The sequence below is a fragment of the Artemia sp. Qi Xiang Cuo genome, chromosome 5, assembly GCF_049724085.1.
Source record: "Artemia sp. Qi Xiang Cuo chromosome 5, ASM4972408v1, whole genome shotgun sequence".
NCBI lineage: Eukaryota > Metazoa > Arthropoda > Branchiopoda > Anostraca > Artemiidae > Artemia > Artemia sp. Qi Xiang Cuo.
In genome coordinates this window covers 19,235,008-19,257,045 of record NC_142798.1, presented here as the reverse complement: position 1 = coordinate 19,257,045, position 22,038 = coordinate 19,235,008, and the positions used below count along the sequence as shown (strand labels likewise).

The window sequence follows — 22,038 nt, the reverse complement described above, 5'->3', positions numbered from 1 at the left end:
GCGTCAGTTGAACAGAAGAATCTCCGACTTCTGCGGGTTAAATTCAAGGCCAATGCGACTGTAATTTGATTGTACTGTTGAGAAGGTGGTCTCTACCTGCGACTGTGCGGCTGGAGTTCAGGATGTCATCAGCACAGGCTATCATTGTAACGTCTATGCCACGAGCTATGCATGTTGTCTCGATGTGGTAGACAACTTTGATTCAATAGAGTAGACTGTGTTTCAATACTACAGTTATTAAAGGCACAAAGAAATGCAACTGATCCTTGTCGAGCACCATTTTTTACTGGGACTCCAGGATTCCCTCGGTAGGACAGCATCACGTCTGGTATATATTCAGTGAGGGCTCGACCATGGCCAGGAAGTAGGAGTTGAGCCTGTAGGTGGTCGTACATGTTTTTAATGGGTAGTAGGATGTCCTTCTGTACACCTCTCTTTCCCATATCCAGAATGAGCTGGTTATGGAGAAGTGAGTCGGAGGCACGGCATGAATCGTCAGTCAAGACTGAAGCCAAAGCAGAATTGGCGTGGCCGCAACCAAGACCCTTCTGGAACCCAAACTGGGAAGGGGGAGTCCAGTATTTTTCCTGGATTTCATCAATGACCATAAGTTCAAAGGCTTTGCAAAGCGTTGATGCCACTTTGATTGGTCTGAACAAAGCAGCATCCCAAAGTACTTTTTTCATTTTCGGGACAAGCCTAAGCGACCGCGTAATGAATGCCAATGGTACGAGTCAAGTGGTAAATATCATCAGAAAGAGAAGGGTTAGTTGTCCCATGAAAGTCGTGCTGCACTGACTAAGGTGAAGTGTGGATACACGGTCAATACTAGCCGACTTCTTGTTTTTCAACCTTCGTATCACGGACGCCACCTGTGATTGGGCAACTAGGAAATCTGTATCTGGAATTGATGAGAGGAGGGATTAAAGCTTTTCTTGAGCAGAAATGTTAAGACCCTGTTTTGGGGCTGAAAACTCATCAAGGTAATAGTTTATCCATGTTAAAGATGGGCTATCTGACTCGGGACCCGCTGACTCCTTCCTATCATACATTTTTCATAACATATTAGGATTTTTAATTAATTTTTCAGGAAGCGGAGATTTCAACTGCGCGCGGTGACGAGCAAGTTCCTTCCCAAACCTTTGCTTAGATGCAAGTCTAATTTCTTTAACTACTCCTGAGCGTAGTCTACCACATTCTTTCCATATCCCGTACCAGAAGGTAGCTCGGTCGCATGCTAATTGTAACAAAGGTTTAGACGACCATCCCTTTTCTTGAGTTTCTTGTTTGACACGAGACTTGGGCACTCACTGAGATTCGGCAAATAGAAAAGCATGGGTCAGTTTGGCGTAATAAATATTAATACGTAGTTGCGCATCTCTTATATCACGATGTGAGAATTTCATAATTAGGTCAAACGGTACGCGAATTTTTAACAGAACAAGATCACAAGAATCTTGAAACTGTTCTTTATCAATTTTACGCCAAACCGGAACCTCATGCCACCTCTGAGTTAATGCCGACGTATTATTCGCATCGGAAAACGAGGTAGGCCCTCTGATAATACATAGGACTGGGAAATGATCCGATGTGAAACTATTCGGAAGGACACGAACCTCAAGTACTGGCAAACAACTAGAGTAGAGTAGAATATTTTTATTTATAACACATACATAAATAAATGTCACTAAACAGCGCACATGCCTGGTGGCATACTTTAGCGCTGAAAATATTGCCAACGAAAATACACAGCCATTTCCTAACTAAATTTTACAACAACGAAAAAGAAAAACCTAATAAACAAAATGCTTAGCTTGTCATAAGATATTTCTTCACCAGTCTTAGAAAATGTCGCTTGTTGCTGCAGTCTCGAACTGATGCTATAATTGAGTTCCAGATTTTTGGGCCAGTGTGACGGATGCTGAATCCCGCTCTCGATGTCGGGCGAATTTCGCACGAAAAGTCTGAACGATGCGTAGTAGGATAATTATGAAATTGAGAGTTAGTTTGAAAAATGCCGGAGAAATTTACAGGTAAATTACTATATTGATAATCGTGACAAATACTAGAGATAGAAATTAAATGAATTTGGTCCAAAGGAAAAATTCCTGATGTCCCATAATGGTGTCGAACTGTAGATCTGCAATTAAAGTTAAAAAGAATCCTCATTGCTTCATTCTGAAGTATTTGGGGAGATTCGAAAAAAGACGAAAAGGTAGATGCCCAAACCGAAATGCAATAGAGAAAATATGGGTGGACGAAAGAATAATAAATAGATTTTATAAATAGCTAACAATATGGTTTAGGTTGGACGTAGAACCAGATTGGTGGATATACGAAAAGTCCTGGTTTTTCCGGTGAATAGTAAAGTGGTTCTCCCGTATCCCTATTAGAATGCAACACCAGCTGTTTTGGGAATTAATACCAACTTCTAAATTACCCACGGTTAAAGTCATCCACGATTATGCAATGATGGGACTTGCGCTCGGCCTTCTTAATGCAGCAGGCTAGTTTGGCAGCACTTATAGCAAAAGCACTATGAGATTTGTCGTCACGGTAATCAGTTGGAAGGTGCACATTTATAACTAGCAGGTTATATAATCTAGTTGCAAGAAAATTGCCACTGTTATCGTATACTTCGCACGCGAGACGATTCCTAACCAACGTGGCAATACCGCCAGATTTGGACGGCCTCGCGGAGAACGTTTTTCAGGCACGGAGAGCACAGAGTAGGACGGCCAGAGATTTAGTAGGTTTAGACCAGCTTCTGTGATGAAATGTTCTTGCAGGCATATCACATTATATTTATTCACACACTGGTCAACCACAAGAAACCGGTCGGAAAAATTTCCGTTTATATTCCAAGAGAGTAGTCAAATGTTAGGGATTTCGTTAATCATCATGTTAATGAGTTGCCTTTTGCTGGTTTTTCGGACACTTCACGCTATAGCAGGTACGACCCGCTTTCTTGCAGGAAACGCAAAACATAACACGAGTACACTTTTCTGCATCGTTCTTTTTGGACACGTGGTCAGATGCGCCACACCTGGAGCAGAGAGGGCTATTGGTGCACTCGGCAGCTAGGTGACCTTGGTTGTGGCACGACTAGCAACGAAGGGATAAGAAGCGGAATTCTTCAGTGGGCAGTTTTTCGTAATAGATCTTCACAGAGACCTTAAGAAATTTATCCAAATCCTATCGACAGCCGAAAAATACCTTGAACGTATGGGAACTGCCAAGCTGTTTAGAAAAATGGGTAAAACTTCTGATAAGAAAGTGAACTTTGAAAACAAAAGAATTCTTGTCCAAATAATATCCGTTTGTTTCGACTTCACTTCTGGAAACCTTTTTTATCAACGGGGGGGGGGGGAGGTAAAGGAAAAACCAAAAACTAGCTTAAGTTCATTAATGCAAAAAAAGAAAAAAAAAAGAAAGAAGCTTACATTTCATAAACTATAGTTGCCGTTCTTGATAAGGTCCAGTATGATAATTCACACAAGAAAACATAAGACAGGGTAACTGCTATGTACTATCGTCTGTGAATTGTCTTCTATTATGAGATTCTAGCAAAGTGAAACAATCTTCTTGTATATAAATCTTCCGTATAACCTAGATCAAATTGATTAAAATTAGATACAAATCAAAGGTATTTTAATTCTCTTGAGCCGAAGCACGTTGATTTTTCGCAAATTTACTTCATTTTGACATTTAATTATGATGTTCAAACTAGTTTTGAGTAGCTATACAATTTTTTTCTTCATTATTCAAATAATTAAAGATTCTGGCCTGTTTTAATTAAACTGTTGTAAATAGGATTTGACCTGTATTGTCCCTCATTTTATTTATATCTCCCCTTTAAATTTTTTTTTTGTAGATAATTCTATAGAAACAATTCAGTCCATTATACAAAGCTTCAGCGAGCTTTCTATTGCTTCGAACAGTATCGAGTAAACGAAATTCAACTTTGGATAAACGAACTTCACTTGTATAAAGCTTTGATAAGTTCTCTTCTACCTTGATCACCATTTCGACTATTAATATTCGAGCTTCAATAGTGCAAAGCTTCAATAGGCTTTCTTCAACTTTGACCACCATTTCAACTTTGAGTAGTCGGACTATAGTTATACAAAGCTTCAATAAGCTTTCTTCTACTTTGACCACTATATCTACTTTGAGTAGTCGGACTATAGTTAGACCCCGGCGCCGCGCCGGCGGATCGACGCCGACGAGAGGCCCGGTCGAACACCGCCGAAGCGTCGAACTGCCGCCGGCACGCCGCAGGCATGCCGCCGCCGGCAGAGGCAGCGGCGTTCGGTCGACTTTAAATTATTTTTACGGCAATTCTTTATTGCGTCAACCGTAAAGTCGGAGTTTTTCCTTCTCGTGTGGTTTAGTATTTCGATTTTCCTGGGTAGAAATCAAGCAGAGCTTGCACTATCCCCGAATTTTCGGGTATTTCCCCGAAAATCTATGCGTCACCCCAAAAAAAAAATTGGTTCCCCCAATCCCCGAAAAGCCCGCAGTCACGATGCCACCCCTAGTGATTTATCACCAGTGACTTGCACAGCCAATATTACTGTGTATACCATAAGTCTTCACTACTATTTTGTTCATTAATTTTAGTTTCTTTTTGTTACTTTGCATAAAACCAGATAGATGCAATATTCTATTGCAAATCTTGCAATATACACAGTTCTTCATATGCTGACAAAAAAAGTATCGTTTTTATGAAATGAGTTTAAATCATTTCGAATGTAGTTTCCCAATCGCTATTTCTTACATCATTCGTAGTCAAGAATTTTATTTTCAAGATGAATAGAATTATAGAACGCATTCACTACTATACAGCTTCAGCCTTTTGTTGGATTTTGAAATTAACAGCCGACAGATTGTTTCTACAGCTGAATTGTAAGTTTGCAGATTTTTTTTTGGCTGTTTTTAGATATGATTTTCTTAATGTTTAATACTCAATTATTGAACGCCTGATAGAAAATAAAATCTTCTTTCTGGCGCATTTTTACCCCCCCCCCCAAAAAAAAACAGCCTTCGGTTGAGACAAAATTTAGCTATATACTAAGCTATGTACAAGGTTGGGGAATTAAAGATTGAACCGGAAGTTACCCCAAAAATATGATTCAAAAATAAATTGTAAATTATTGCCTATAGTGGAGGGGGATAGGGGGCTATCATTTTTAAATGATAATACCTAAAAAATTTTTATTGAAAGCAGGGATGCCAAAAAGATAATTATTTTTTTCATTTCATTTTCAGACAGAAGAAAATGATATCAAATTCCCTGGGAAACCATTGAAATATTTTGATAGACCCAGGGCCCCCAATTAGGACATGTTCATTGTCTTGGGTATTTTGCGATTTCTCATAGGCTACTGGCCTTATTTGGCTTTTGTGTGTGCTCCCTTTTAATTCGATTCTTTGGATCTTATGGAATGCCATGGCGAATCTATCACTCATTTTTCCAATAATTTGAGGTATATCTGAATAATTTTGACATTATTGTAGTTTTCTTTGTACACCTCACTCATACCCCCATTTTTTTTTCAAGTAACACTAAGCTGTTTAACGTTATTTTGCGTGTTTGTTTGAACCATATGTTAATTATTGTTAATTACAAACAGTGACCTTGTTAATTATTCAGTAAGTTATTTTTCTAGTGAAAGCTGAGACGGTATCCTATCAAGGTGGTATCCAGAGAGGGGGGGGGGGTAGGGAGGTATTATATTTAAATGATAATAGCTCGAAATTTTGTTTATTGAAAGCAGGGATCCCAAAAAGTTCATTTTTTTTTAATTTAAAGCAGAGACGGCATCCTATCAAGGTGGTATCCAGAGGGGGGGGGGTATTGAGATATCATATTTAAATTATAAGACATCGATTTTTTTTAAAGCAGAAGTGCCAATAAGTTTATTTTTTTTATTTAAAGCAGAGACGGCATCCTATCAAGATGGTATCCAGAGGGGGTATAGGGAGTTATTATATTTAAGTAATAGTACCTTGATTTTTTTTATTGAAAGCAGGAATGCCCAAAAGCTGAAAAATTGACAAAATTAACAAGATTTTCGTGAGTTATACTTGATGCAGCACTTGCATGGTTTTATCGTCCAAAGGGAAAGGGACATATGCGTCCAACCCGTTTTTTTCTTATTGATGAAACGGGTTTACTTTGAAAACATTCATTCATATGTACCAGGTAGATTCACATTAAAACGAATTGGTGTGACGAAAGCGATATCGACAACCCCACCTAACGTTGTGCTCGAGTGACAATGGCGCCCTTGGTCCAGTGCCCAAGTTACATTAAAAGGCCAGGTCATAATGAAAGCTTTCAATTTGGGAGGTTCAAGGAGGAGTCTTTAACAGGCTTGTGACCTCGGGGTACTAGATGTTGCAACGTACTTAAGTATCTACAGTGGTTTAGAAAATTCGATCACCCCACAAATGATTACCAAAAATATGCACAAATTTAACATTTGGAATATTATAACACTTTTTTCAAAGCTTCGAAGAAAAGCAAAAAAGTCTAAATACCCCTAACTACGCTTGAAAGCTATTTTAAAAAGAAACTCTTTGGAGATTTCCATGGAAATGACCATAGCAGAAGCTTTGAGCCTGGGTGGGAATCTAAGAGGAGTCTGAGTATTTTGACCACAGGTGACTTATTGTTGTGACTTTCTTAAATTTGGTAATTCTTGTGAGCATTTGGAAATCAAAGCTTAAACTCAATAACTGATACTAAGTGTCCTAACATTTTGCTTGGATTAAAAGTGACGAAATAGGATGAAAATTTCAATATCTCCCTGGAGCTACTTCAGTCTGCATATCATTTCATTCAATTGCACTTAAAACGGATGAGCTTTTCTTTTTTTACATAAGAAATTTTCTACATAAGCTGGCACTTCATTTTTCTTCATAGCGAATAAACTATTAAGTGTTTTTTGTGTCATTGTAATTGAAGTGTTCTCATGTGAAGTGTTCATCATGTATTTTTCAATTTGATGAATTTACTCCTTTTAGATACAGTTTATAATTTGACTGATATTAGGTATTTATCAGTGTATAATTTGGAATGAATCCCCAAAAGAAAAAATTACTAATATCCAAAAGAGCAGCCAATATCCATAAAAAAGCAGTAGTTCAGCCTTAGCTTACATGACATATATTCTATAAAAAAGCCAAAAAAAAAAACTTTAAAATGTATTTTTTTTTTAAATTGTAATTAAAAAACAGTTTTTAATACAAGAAGGCTTCTTTGTAATCCAAAACACCAAAAAAAAACAAAAAAAAAAAAATCAATATCAAAGTCGCCCATTTCAACTGTTTTAAATGTGACAAAACAGATATAGGCAAAGGGCATTATGAAAAAATTAAGCTTCTAAGTTCAAAGTTATATTCAAAGTTTTTACACAGATAACTGACGAATTTTGTGATACGGTATTTGAAGTTTTATATGCAGTAATGCTCGATGAAAAAAAACTACTAATTTTGATAATTATTCATATTAAGAAAACATATCCAATAGATACTTCAACTACTCGTATTATGCAAGGGTTCTGAAACGCCACAGCCATTTTGTTTCTACCATATTTCTACTTCTCTTGATGACTAACGAAGAAGACCAGTTTCCAGCCAGCGACTTGTGAATTTTTGAACTCATGAATAGGCTCGAATCTGTTGTAAATTTAAGCTGTGATTGGAGAAAGACTGATGAAAACATTAATGTTTGCGGTCAAAATTGATCGTGCCGGCGGCGCGCCGCCGACATCTTACCGGCGGCGCCCCGCCGGCGTCTTACCGGCGGCACGCCGCCGCGTGCTGTTTTTTGCCCCGCCGCCGCCGGTCTTCCCTCATCGGCGCGCCGCCGGGGTCTAACTATAGTTATACAAAGCTTCAATAAGCTTTCTTCTACTTTGACCACCATCTCGACTTTAGTCGGACTGTAGCTATACAAAGCTTTGATCAGCTATTTTCTGCTTTGATCAACATCTCAACTTTGGATAGTCGAGCTTTAATTATGCAAAGCTTCTGTAAGCTCTCTCCTACTTAAACTACCTTTTCGGCTTTAGTAATAATAATAATAATAGTTTATTTTTACCCTCTGTACATAATAATAACGCACTAAGAGGATTATGCACAAAAGAGGAAGATTAAATCGGAAGGGTCACTGACAAAGTTACGCACTTACAACCTTACAACTAATAACTACTTACAACTACTAACAACTTTAACTTTTAAGCGCTCACTCAACATGGAACAAATACTATGACACTTCATAACTTATGACCCCAGGAACTTGATAGAAGACACATAATTCCATTGCAGCGGGAACAAAACCTATATTACGATAAAATTCGATAAGCTCTACTACTTTGACTACCTTCTCAACTTTCAGTGGTAGGACTTCACCTACACAAGGCTTTGATAACCTATATTCTAATTTAAATACCATCTTGACTTCTAATAGTTGAGCTTCAATTACGCAAAAGCTTGGATAAAGGCCTATCCTACTATTCTCAACCTTTAGCGTTCGAGCTTCACTTACACAAAGCTACGATGAGCTATCTTCTATAATACTTTAACCGGTATTTTGACTTCCAGTAATTGAGCTCTAATTATGGAAAGCTTCGTTAAGCTCTCTTCTACTTTGGCTACCTTTTCAACTTCCAGGAGTCGAGCTTCGCCTACACAAAGGTTCGATTAGCTCTCTTCTACTTTAGCTACCATCTTGACTTTTATGAATCGAGCTTCAATTAGGCGAAGCTTTGATAAGGTCTCTCCTACTTTTACGACCTTCTCTACCAGAAGCGCATCCAGGATTTTTGTTCGGGGGGGGGAGGGTGTTACTATTTTTTTTTTGGGGGGGGGTACATAAAAACCTAAAAAAACGCATACAAAATTTGTTTACGTTTATTTTTGTTACGTTTTTACGAGTCAAAAAAACATTTCGGGGGGGGAGGGTTCAAACTGGGTGCCCCCCCCCCCTGGATACGGCCTTGTTCTCTACTTCTAGTAGTCGAATTTCACTCCTACAAAGCTACGATAAGCTCTCTTTTTCAAAACTTTGACCATTGTCTTGATTTTCAGTAATTGAGCTCTAATTATGAAAAGCTTCAATAACCTCTCTCATAATTTGACTACGCTCTTGAGTTTGAAGATCCAAACTTCAATTATCCAAAGCATCGATAAGCTCGCTCCTACTTTGACCGTTATTATGACTTCCAGGTAGCTTAGACTGAAAGCTGTTAGAGTGAATCAGCAATCTACCCTAAATCGTAATTTTTTTTTTTCATTCTTAAAGCTACACCTAGAAAAGCCCTGTTATAATAAAAATGGGTACATCAGCGGTCTGGAATGAATCCACCTCAAAGACCTCCACATGTAGCCCGTTCTAGTTTCTGAAACCCCACTAATAAATGAATTACGGTATAGGTTTTTCTATACTGGAGGGGGGGAGGTTCAAACTCCCAAACATTTACTCTACTCACCCCTATGACTGTAGAATTATGGAATTTGATCAAACATTGAATCATTAAAATGGTGCTTTATTATTTTTTGCTCACATGTTTTGATAAATTAATTATTCAAGCTTCTAATCTTTAGTTTGAACTTTTGTATTAAGGGTTAAATGATCCGGTATATTGTTGCGGAACTTGTCGTATTTAGGATTTTTGAAAAATAATCGTGTTTTGCATGAGCAACCGTCCGTATTAATAATTCGAAAAAAATGACATACATTGAGCGGTCATTCAACTGTCATGGAATTTCTATGTTGTCAAAAAGAAGAAGAAAAAAATTAAATGCTAATGTAGTGTCTCCATGGTACCTTGAGAAATATGTTATTCCCATCGCTAATTCATATATATATATATATATATATATATATATATATATATATATATATATATATATATATATATATATATATATATATATATATATATATATATATATATATATATATACAAAGTTTGTCCGGAAAGTAATAGAACTGAACCGATTTAAAAACATTTATTGAGCCAATCGTCACAATTCTTTAAAAAGTTTCAATTTGTGCTCCTTTTGCGTCAGTGCAGCGCTGCCAGCGCGATTTCCATACATTGAAGGCGTCACGGTATGCATTCTCCGGAATAGCCGTGAGATCCACTGTGCATGCTGCTTGGATCCCCTCTTTCGCCTCAAAATGCTCGCCTTTCATCGGCCTTTTCAGGCGAGGAAACACAAAAAAGTCCGGGGATGCCACATCTGGGCTGTAGGGCGGCTGTGGAAGCGTTGGGGTGCCGGTCTTGGTCTGATAGCGGTTCACGAGAAAGGCGGTGTGAGCAGGGGTGTTTTCGTGTTGAAACTTCCAGTCGGCTGAGCTGTCTTGTCGGACCTGATTGACACTTCGTTTGAGTCTCTTGAGTCTCGTTTGAGTCTCGTTTTTATGTTTCACTTAAAAACTTGATGTTGACGGTTTGTCCAAGAGGAACAAATTCATAGTGGACGATGCGTTTGAAGTAAAAAAAGACAATGAGTGTCGTTTTTACTTCAGGATTCGTCACCTATGATTACGTTATTCAAAAATTGGGGGCAGTTTCATACATGTTCAAATTTTCTTGGCACACTTCCACTCTCCGCGATTTCTGGTCGTCATTGAGCACTTTTGGGACCATCTTCGCGCCCATCTTGCGCATGTTCAAATGCACCGCCACAATGTCATGAACGACAAATTTTGGTGAATTTTACATTTATTTTTGGTAAATTTTACATATATATAATATATATATATATATATATATATATATATATATATATATATATATATATATATATATATATATATATATATATATATATATATATATATATATATATATATATATATATATATATATATATATATATATATATATATATATATATATATATATATATATATATATATATATATATATATATATATATATATATATATATATATATATATATATATATATATATATATATATATATATATATATATATATATATATATATATATATATATATATATATATATATATATATATATATATATATATATATATATATATATATATATATATATAAAAAATATATATATATATATATATATATATATATATATATATATATATATATATATATATATATATATATATATATATATATATATATATATATATATATATATATATATATATATAAAAATATATATATATATATATATATATATATATATATATATATATATATATATATATATATATATATATATATATATATATATATATATATATGTAAAAGTTTACCAAAAATAAACCTTCTTCTATATCAGAGGCAACGCTGTAGCGTTACGCATAGTAAAGGCCATACGGCTCCAATGTTTTATTATTATTTATTATTTATGTTTTTTCCCAGAGGCACTTCATATGGAAGGGGTCGGCGTAGAAACTTCAAAGGGGGCTCATTCGATTGGAAATCGAGAGTTTTAGTGCCCTTTTTAATAGTCGAAAATGATTGGAGGGCAACCAGCCTCCCCCCCCCCACGCCCATCATTCCCCCAAACACATCCAATCAAAATTTTGAGATAGCCATTTTGTTCAACGTAGTTGATTTCCAGATAGAAAATATATTTTTGAGGAGGACAGTCCCCCACAACCCTCGGGGCAAGAGTTTTAAGTTATGCCCTGGGGGCATATAAGGTTTTTATAGAAGGTGTTGTCGTAGAAACTTTAAAACAGGCTCATTAGATTGGAAATTCAAAGGGCGAGTGCCCTTTTTAATAGTCGAAAGTTATTGGAGGGCAACTAGCCCCCCCCTCCCCCACGCCCAGCATTTCCCCAAAAACATCCAATCAAAATTTTGAGATAACCATTTTGTTCAGCGTAGTTGATTTTCAGATAGAAAATATGTTTTGAGGAGGACACTCCCCCACAACCCTCAAGGCAAGGGTTTTAAGTTATACCCTTGGGGTATTTATGGTTTTTATAGAAGGCGGTGTCGTAGAAACTTCAAAAAAAGCTCATTCGATTGGAAATTCAAAGGGCTTTTTAATAGTCGAAAGTGATTTAAGGGCAACTAACTCCCCTCTCGCGCCCACCTTTTCCCCAAACACATCCAATCAAAATTTTGAGACAGCCATTTTATTAAACGTAGTTTTAAGTTCTGGAAATTACGTCTTTGAGAATGAAAACTTCCCCACAGCCCTCAGGGCAAGGGTTGTAATTTAAGGATTCTCCGAATATTTCATATTATTTCTTATGGAATGGATGCTCGTATAAACTTTAGAGAGGGCTCATTTGATGGGAAATTGAAAGTTCTTGTTCACTTTTTAGGAGTCAAAAGAGCTTGGAGGGAAACTAGCCCCCCCCCTCCTCCACGCCTTAAACGCATCAGATAAAAATTTTGAGATAAGCATTTTGTTAAAATAGTTAAAAGCTCTGGTAACAAAAAACTCCGGTGTCGACACAGCCCGCTAGGGCCCGGGGGTTGGCGTAGTAAGTTATGCACTGGTGGCACAAAAAAAATCAAACAATCATTAAATAAACAATCAATGCAAACAAATATACAATAGATATTACTGTAAACTAATAAATAAATTTAGTTTTTTAAATTAATTTTCTTATGTTACTAAGTTTTGGACAATAGAAAACTAAAGGTCATAAAGGCAATAAGGTTTCAATGTTTTATTGTTTTTTAGTTGTGCACTAAAATTAGTGAAAACAGGGCCACCAACGGGAAGGTTATGCACAACCAGCCCCGTCCGCCCACCCTTTATGATTAAACCCGACCCCCTAGTATCCTCTCATTTGTAACGCAAATGTGAGGATAGCCTTATATAGTGCTTGTTAATTGTTATCTCTTTTGTAAAGTTCTTTTAGTTTTTTTTATTTAATTTTTTTCTGTTACGATGTTTTAGACAATAGAAAACAAAAGATCAAAAAAACCATTAGGCTTTAATGTTTTACTGGGTCTTTTTCTAAAAATTCCCCATTTTGTTATGTATTGCTACCCCTGTCCGCCCACTCCTTAGCATGAAACCCCGATATCCCTGATATCCTCCCATTTGCAGTGCAAATGGGAGTATAGGTCATGTCCGCATTTGCAGCGCAAATGGGAGAATAGCTCTACATACTGCTTGTGAATGGTTATCTCTTGTGTAAAGTTATTTTAGTTTTTTAGATTAATTTTCTTATGTTACTAAGTTTTAGACAATAGAAAACTAAAGGTCATAAGGGCAATAAGGTTTCGATGTTTTATTGTTTGTTAGTTGTGCACTAAGATTAGTGAAAACAGAGCCACCAATGGCAAGGTTGTGCAGCCAGCCCCGTCTGCCAACCCCTTAGCATTAAGTCTGACCCCCTCCTCCCATTTGTTGCGCAAATGAGAGGACAACGCAGGAGACTACAGTGACTATGTAAGTTTCTCTAGACACTAAAATCATTTTTTCTGTTTGTAAATTTCGCTTCCATATAAAAGGATTTCCCCACTGCTATAAAGAAATTAAGATTTTAATGTTTTATTGTTTTTTTAGTTGTGCACTAAGATCAGTGAAAACAGGACCACCAGCTGGAAGGTTTTGCACAGCCAGTCCCGTCCGCCCACCCCTTTGCACTAAACCCAACCCCCTCCTCCCATTTGTTGCGCAAATGGGAGGATAGCTCTATATACTGCTTGTTAATGGTTATCTCTTTTGTAAAGTTATTTTAGTTTATTTTAATTATTTTTTTCTGTTACTAAGTTTTAGACAATAGAAAACCAAAGGTCAAAAAGACCATAAGGCTTTAATGTTTTATTGGGTCTTTTTCTAAAAACTCCTCATTTTGTTGTGCTTAGCCAGCCCCGCTCGCCCACCCCTTAGCATTAAACCTGGCCCCCTAATATCCTCCCATTTGCAGCGCAAATGGGAAGATAGTTCTATATACTGCTTGTTAATGGTTATCTCTTATGTAAAGTTATTTTAGTTTTTTTAATTAATTTTTTTTTCTGTTACTAAGTTTTAGACCATAGAAAACCAAAGTTCATAAAGGCCATTAGGCTTTAATGTTTTATTGGGCCTTCTTCTAAGAGCTTCTCATTTTCAAAAAACAGCTCATTCGACTAGTTATCACGTACCCTTGTAAGAGTCAAAAGTTTTGAGAGGGCAAACCCCCCCCCCCTTACACCTTTTTCCCTCAAATGGACCAGATAAAATTGGAATAGCTATTTTAGTTCAAAATATTCCTAAGGCAAAAAAATTACAGTGACATATAAGGTTTTCTTATGAAGAAAATAGGGCATGTTTGATCCTGGATCTTCTGGATCCAGGGAGATCTGGATCCAGGATCTTCTGGATTCTGGATCGTTATATGTCTGGGGGCATATAAGGTTTTTATAGAAGTCGTTGTCGTAGAAACTTCAAAAAAGGCCCATTCGATTGGAAATTCAAAGGGCTAGTGCCCTTTTTAGTAGTCGAAAGTGATTGGAGGGCAACTAGTCCCCCACGCCCATCATTCCCCCAAACACATCCAATCAAAATTTTGGGATAGCCATTTTGTTCAGCGTAGTTGATTTCCAGATAGAAAATATGTTTTTGAGGAGAAAACTCCCCCCAAAACCCTCAAGGCAAGGGTTTTAAGTTATACCCTGGGGGCATGTAAGGTTTTTATAGAAGGCGGTGTCGTAGAAACTTCAAAAAAAGCTCATTCGATTGGAAATTCAAAGGGCTAGTGCCCTTTTTGATAGTTGAAAGTGATTTGAGGGCAACTAGCCCCCCTCTCACGCCCACCTTTTCCCCAAACACATCCAATCAATATTTTGAGACAGCCATTTTATTAAACCTAGTTTTAAGTTCAGGAAATTAGGTCTTTGAGGATGACAACTCCCCCACAGCCCCCGGAACAAGGGTGGTAAGTTTTGCCCTGGGGGCATATAAGGTTTTTTATAGACAACATTATCGTATAAACTTCAGAGAGGGCTCATTTGATTGGAAATTGAAAGTTCTAGTTCACTTTTCAAGCGTCAAAAGATGTTGGAGGGTAACCAGCTTCCCCCCCCCTAAACCCTATTTTTCCAAATGCATCCAATAAAACTGTTAAGATAGCTATTTTGTTAAAAATAGTTCAAAGATTAAATAACAAAATTTCCGGTGTTGACACAACCCACCAGGGCCCGAGGGCAGGCGTTATAAGTTATGCCCTGGGGGCATATATGGGTCTTATGGAAGGGATGCTCGTATTAACTTCAAAGAGGTATCATTTGATTGGAAATTGAAGGTTCTAGTTCACTTTTTAAAAGTCAAAAGAGATTGGAGGGCACCTAGCCTCCCCCCCCTCCATGTCCTTTTTTGCTTAAACCTATCCGATAAAAACATTGATATGGCTTTTTTTTTTTAAAATAGTTCAAAGAACATAAAACGAAAAATTCGAGGTCGTCACAGTGCCCTAGGGCCTGAGGGCAGGTGTTGTTAGTTATGCCAATGGGGAATATATGGTTTTTATTGAGGGGATGACCATAAAAAATTCAGAGATGGCTCATTTGATTGGAAATTGAAAGTTCTAGTTAAGTTTTTTCGAGTCAAAAGATATTGGAGGGCAACTAGCCCCCCACGCCCCTATTCCCCAAATACATCCAATAATTTTTTGAGATAGTCATTAAGTTAAAAATTCTCAAAAGTCAGATAACAAAGTTTCAGGTGTCGTCATAACCCCCCACGGGCCCGGGGGTAGGCGTTGTAAGTTATACCTTGGGGCATATATGGTTCTTATGAAAGGGATACCCGTATAAACTTCAGAGAGGGCTCATTTGATTGGATATTTAAATCCAGCCCTTTTTAAGAGTCAAAAGTGATCAGAGGGCAACTGGCCCCCGGCCCTTTTCCCCCAAATACATCTGATAAAAAATTTGAGCTAGTCATTTTGTTAAAAATAGTTCAAAGGTCAGATAAGAAAAACTTCTGTGTCGACACAACCCCCCCCTAAGGCCGGGGCAGGCGTTGTAAGTATTGCTCTTGGGGCATATATGGTTCTTATGGAAGGTATACTCGTATAAACTTCAGAGAGGGTTCATTTGAATGGAAATTAAATTGTAGTTCATTTTCTCAGAGTGAAAAAGATTGGTGGGAAAATAGCCCCTCCCGCCCTCCACGCCTTTGGGCGTATCGGATGGATAAACCCATCCGATATAAATTTCAGGTAACAATTTTGTTAAAAATAGTTCAACCATCAGATATTGAAACTCCAGGATCGACAAAACCTCCCATTGCTTAATCTTGTCCCCCACGCCCTTTTTTCCCAAACCCATCCGATAAAAATTTTGAGATAGCAATTTTGTTCAAAATAGTTTTAACATCAGATAATAAAAACTCTGAGGTTGACACAAACCCATTTTTTCAATTTGATATTTTTCTTTAATACCAGTTTTGATATTTTGATGAATTTTTGATTTTTTTTTTAAGTTTGATTTTGAAATCAGAAATTTTTGAAAACATGAAATTTTTTAAAATCAAAAAAGAACAAAAATTAATTAAAAAAAAATTCCGGAAAAATAAGTTTTTTGAAGAAAAGTAAAGGCCATTTTAAACTTAAGCTCAACAGATACAAATACCTTTTAAAATTCAAACTCAAAACGACCAAAAATTACTATTAAAGAATAAATGAAACCCAAAACGAACAGAAAGTGAAAAAAGGATCATAGCAAAAACATACAACAAGTAATGATATAAATGAATAAATAGATCTTAAAGCGAGTAATGCTTAGATTGAATATGAAAATCAAGCTTAAGACGAAAAAAATATTTTTCTTTTGAAGTACAAATGAAACTTAAAACGAACAGAAATTAAATAAACAATCAATGCAAACAAACATACAATGGATATTAATGTAAATGAATAAATAAATCTTAAAACGAGTGAAACTTAAATTGAATATGCAAATCAAGCTTGACACAAAAAAAAATCACCACAAACAAGAGTTTGGGTATGACCTCCTTCTCTCACTGTAAAAGTCTAAAACCTACTGCGTCATTGGCGCGTTACTGAAAACTATATGCGTCTTGAAAAGTGTTGGAAAGTATAAAAAACATCAAATTTAATATTTTATGTATAATGATATTAATTTTTGAAAGATCCATCAGTTCAAGACTTTATTTTGCTGTAATTGTATTTTTATGTTCAATGCTGTAAGAACTGGAAAAGAAAGTGTTTGTAATATAACCCGTTTTCAGTTAAGCGCCAATGAAGCAGTAGGCTTTTAGTTTTTATTTACAGTAAGGAAAGGAGGCAGTATCCAATCACTTGTTTGTAGGGAAACTATATTTGTCCTTAACAACTGTAAAAAGAGCTTATAAATTAAACTGAATATTTGATGTAAATGATATTAATTGTTGAAAGCTCATCAGTTCAAAATGTTACTATAATTTTAATGTTTATTTTCAGAGATAAGTACAAAAGAAAAAATTTGTCACAAAATTGGTTTTCAGTAAAGCGCCAATGACGCAGTATGTTTTAGACTTAGTAGGCTTAGAAGAATAGGAAAAGGAGAGATTACCTAATATGCGTTTAGTACTCTGTGCCTATAGTTCTGTTTATATATATATATATATATATATATATATATATATATATATATATATATATATATATATATATATATATATATATATATATATATATATATATATATATATATATATATATATATATATATATATATATATATATATATATATATGTATATATATATATATCGGCTTTTCCTTGCTTTTTGAGTGCGTGTATATTAGTTTCTAATGACGTGTATATTATATTCTGGTATGAACAGGTGTGTTTAATATTTGTCTTATTAGAAAATATTGGGTCTTAATATTCTTTTTTTACCAACAGAAAATTCCTCTATTATAATGGGTATATAAGTATTCTTTAATTTCATGGGTATCTAATTGCTGTCTTAGCTAGAAGTATTCTGCTTAATAGTAATCATTTCCATCAAAATATTCTCATAATAATCATATATTTCTGAGCAGTTTCTGTATGTGTATACTAAGCATTTCTCATTTCCAATATAATTTGTAAGGATTCCTGATTTTCATCCAGGGGCTCCTATTAGAGTAGTGGGAGGAGGTTGGGGGGAGGGACATGACTGAAAAATAATTTTTGTTTTTTCATTAAAAATTGCCCCTCCCCACCCCCATAAGCAATTTTTTTTTTATAAAAACAAAATCAAAAATTCTTGTTCCCTCCTACACTTTCGTGAAATCGGCACACCTGTTTCTATCTTAGCTAGAAAAGAGTAGATTTTCATCTTAATATTCGCCATATGATAGAAGGATAATGCTTAAGCAAGATTTGCATTCTATTTGCCCATTGTTTGCGTAAGACTTTTTTTTATGACCATGTCGGAACATTCGCTACGATCACAAAGCAAATTGGATAAGAATTATCTTTATATTGTCCAAGGAGCAAACATACACTATTGGAAAAAAGTGGGATAATATTATGCAACTAAAATGCAATTTATTTTTTGTTTACAGGGTCCAATATTAGCTGGAACTTTTGGCTTATCTATTCGAGATAAAAGCTTGTACAAATTGGGTTTGAAAAATGAAATGATCAGCCTGGCATCTTGTCTCATTATTGGATTTTTCTTCGGTCTAATATATGCGAACATCCACAGCTGGCACAATGGTAAATTGACTTTTGGTGATTGATAATTGGGTAAATGGTGATAGTCCAGTTCCCTAACTTATTCTCACATATATCAAAGGTTGCCTGAAGGTATTTCGGGTCTTGTACCAAGGTCAGTGAAAATTAAATATGATTGCTTGAATTGGTTAAGTGGAAAATTACACAACCATATACCAAAAGCATAAGATTCAATATTCGTCAATTTCCTGTAGGTGATCTTTCTGATAAGGAAATCTTAAAAATCAGGAGACGTCGGGAAACTCATTTTTTTACGAAAAAGTTCTCCATGCGCATTTGTTGTTTTTAGTAGTAGCGGGTGCCAAATTAAAAAAAAAAAAAAAAACACTTGGGCGAAAAATCTGCTAAAAACATATGCTACCAAGCAACTTGAAAAGGTATAGGTTTCTTTTGAAGATGTAGTTGTCTTTGGGCCCATTCTTAGTCTTTTTATTTCTGCGGACGAAAAGCGTTGCCAAGTTTAATTGATTTCTTAATTATTTGTTTTCAGGGTCCAATATAGCAACACTGACGAAAATATGTTATTGCCCTAACAAAGTCATAATTTTAAAACAACCAAAAAATGTTAGAATATTACGATTTTCCTGTGTAAATAGATCTAAGATGGGTGTGGGCGAAAAAATCTTTTTATTTTGATGCTCTTGGTATCTCAAGGGCTGTTTCATCCCCTCCAAAAAGGTTACAAAACGATGAGAATTTTGAAAGAATATCAAGGTAAAAAAAAACAATCTAAAAACAACAATAACAGTAAAATTTGGTGGTAAAAATGAGCAGATGATACAGAGAGGGATATTGAAACATGAATATTTTGGTTGCTTATCCAAAGATGTCCAATCCAAGGCTTCTCTTAGGGGCAAAAAAAAACACAACCCTGAAAATAAATAGTCGTATTGCACAAGTAATAAAGTAACATTTAGGATTTTTTTTTCTATTTTTATGTGTTTTATTAAGAAAATGGCCCATCTTTAACAAACTTAGCCTTAGCTAATTGAAACTGTGTATAAATTCTTCATTTTTTGTCGTATTGCATAGGTAATAAAGAAACATTTAGCATTTTTTTCTATTTTTTGAGTGTTTTCTTATGGAAATGGCCAATCTTTAGAATGAAAATAAACTAAAAGTAAAAACATGTCTAATATTAGCAAAAATTTATGGAAAAAATCTGAAGACTCTGAGTCTGAAAATAAAATAAAATCTAAAATTAAAACTAAATAAATATAACATTACTAAAAATTGCAACATTGATTAGTATATAATCTGGAAAGCGACGTTGGAAACTGAATATTTCCCCAAGGGCTTTCGTGAACAACAATCATAGTTGACGGAACAACAAGGACCTTGAAAATAAATTGAAGTAGAACTATCTAATAACAGTGGAAACAGTAAAACTCATTATTAAGAATAAGAAGGTGATACGAAAAGTGGCATTGAAAATTGCCGGGTAAGTGCGAGCTGAGCTTTAATGTAAATTAAAGATAAAAATTAGATAAAAAAAATATCTCGATCGAGATATTTAGGCTACAGAGAAAATCTTCAATAAATATACTTGTCGCAAGAAAAACAATATCAGTATTTTGTGGAGTTTTATAAAGTTCCTTTAACGGAAGAAAAAGTTGATTTTTAACCTTTTTATTATCGGAATAGGGTAAATAATGAAGAATGAATGAGGGATTAGTCAGCTTAAGCTGAGCAATTGCACTACTTTTATTCGCTTTCCTTTCACACAATGACAATATATTATACAAACAATTCCAATGGCACACAAACGTCGAGAGGACTTGATCGGGAAAGCAGATACTTCATTGTAGAGTGGATTCTGCTCTTGTTAAGTATCGGGAGTCTGACATTATTGGAGTGGGGGTCTGTATTTATAGGAGGTGCGGCACAACTTCGAAAACGGGTCAAAGATAGGTGAATGTTATGAAAAATATAATAGGTAATTGCAAAAAAGCTCAAATTCTCGAGGTAGGCACATTCCTATCGGCGCAAGTGCCTGAACGTGTACTGTGGTATGCTGTTCTGTCTAATTATGTAAATTTATTGACAATAATGTATTCATTTATTATTGTACATTCATTTATCATAATTTAAATATTTGTATATTATATACTCATTTGTTTTAAATAAAGTTTAAAAAAATTGTCTTAAAATAATTAAAACAAGTTGTTTGAACCTTGTAAAAATTCGTTATTTACTATTTATTCTAAATGTATTTTTGTGTTATTCCAAATTTGTCTATCATAATTCAAATATTGACTTATTATTTACTATTTATTTTGAATAGAACTTTTTTCAAATTATTTTAAAACTGTTAAAAAATTGTTAAGAGTTATTATTTACTATATACTTTAGATTTATTTATACACTATATTAAATTACTTCAAATTTATTTACTAAAATTTAGTGTTAACTTGTTATTTACTATTTCCCTTAAAAGAAATTTTCTTTAAACGGTTGTCATGACGCACACCTCCCTTGGAGGTGCCACATAAACACACAAGCATGAATTTTTTCGAAAGCCTCGACAATTTTTTTTTTTTTATTTGAATTAAAACTGCCAATGAATTCGGGAATTTCAGGATTTTGGGAGGGAAGGGGAGTCTCCTTCCCCACATAGGCCTACGTGCATGATATCAAACACATTTTGTCCGTTCATACCTTATTCTTCTGTTACATCTACCGTTAGTAATCGAAATACAAACCATCTTGGCAGGATTCGGCATGTTCATTATCATTGTGATGTCAATTTGCCCGGAAGTGAAGAAATCTGTTTTGTATATTGCCGCAAATACTTTTACCTTTGGATGGTGGAATTGCAGACAAGCGTATAAAGGAAAAGCATAATTCAAAGACAGGATGTCCTGACTAAATTTTTCGCTATTGTTTCATGACCCTTCATTATTTGGATTATGAGTGTTTCATTTTTTGCAACTACATTGTTCCCAAATAAAAATGGCTCATTGACTCGATAAAAAAAATATATGGCAATTAGAAAAATTGCACAAAATTTAGTAACAGCGGAAAACAGACTTATGTATATATAGTACCAGGAGCCCGGGCTTCGCCTAAACCCCGGCACTCGGTAATTTGATTTTCTATTTTCTATAATCATCGTGTTCGTCTTTAGTCATGAGGTGTCAAATCAGCAATTTCAATTGAATTAAGGAATTTTGGCGTTGATTTAATTCCGCCTTCCTCGTATTGCATCAAAGAGTCATCTGTTTTATAGGACTTGCTTTCTCCTGGGACTCGTTGTGATTCTCTCTGATGCTTCACTTCTAACCGCAGATTTCGTTTATCGATTAAATGTGATCATCCCTGTCGCTTTTTTTCTAACCGCTGA

General features: G+C 35.3%; 1 protein-coding gene across 2 annotated transcripts in view; it reads left to right on the top strand.

Moving 5' to 3' along the window:
- Positions 1-22,038, top strand: part of LOC148951920 (uncharacterized) — a 120,174-nt gene that overhangs the window by 66,235 nt on the left and 31,901 nt on the right. For both annotated transcript variants that reach the window (XM_089089396.1, XM_089089395.1), the window contains exon 6: positions 18,524-18,677. In XM_089089396.1, the coding sequence (XP_088945522.1) occupies positions 18,524-18,677 (154 nt within the window). The remainder of the gene's footprint in view (positions 1-18,523; positions 18,678-22,038) is intronic.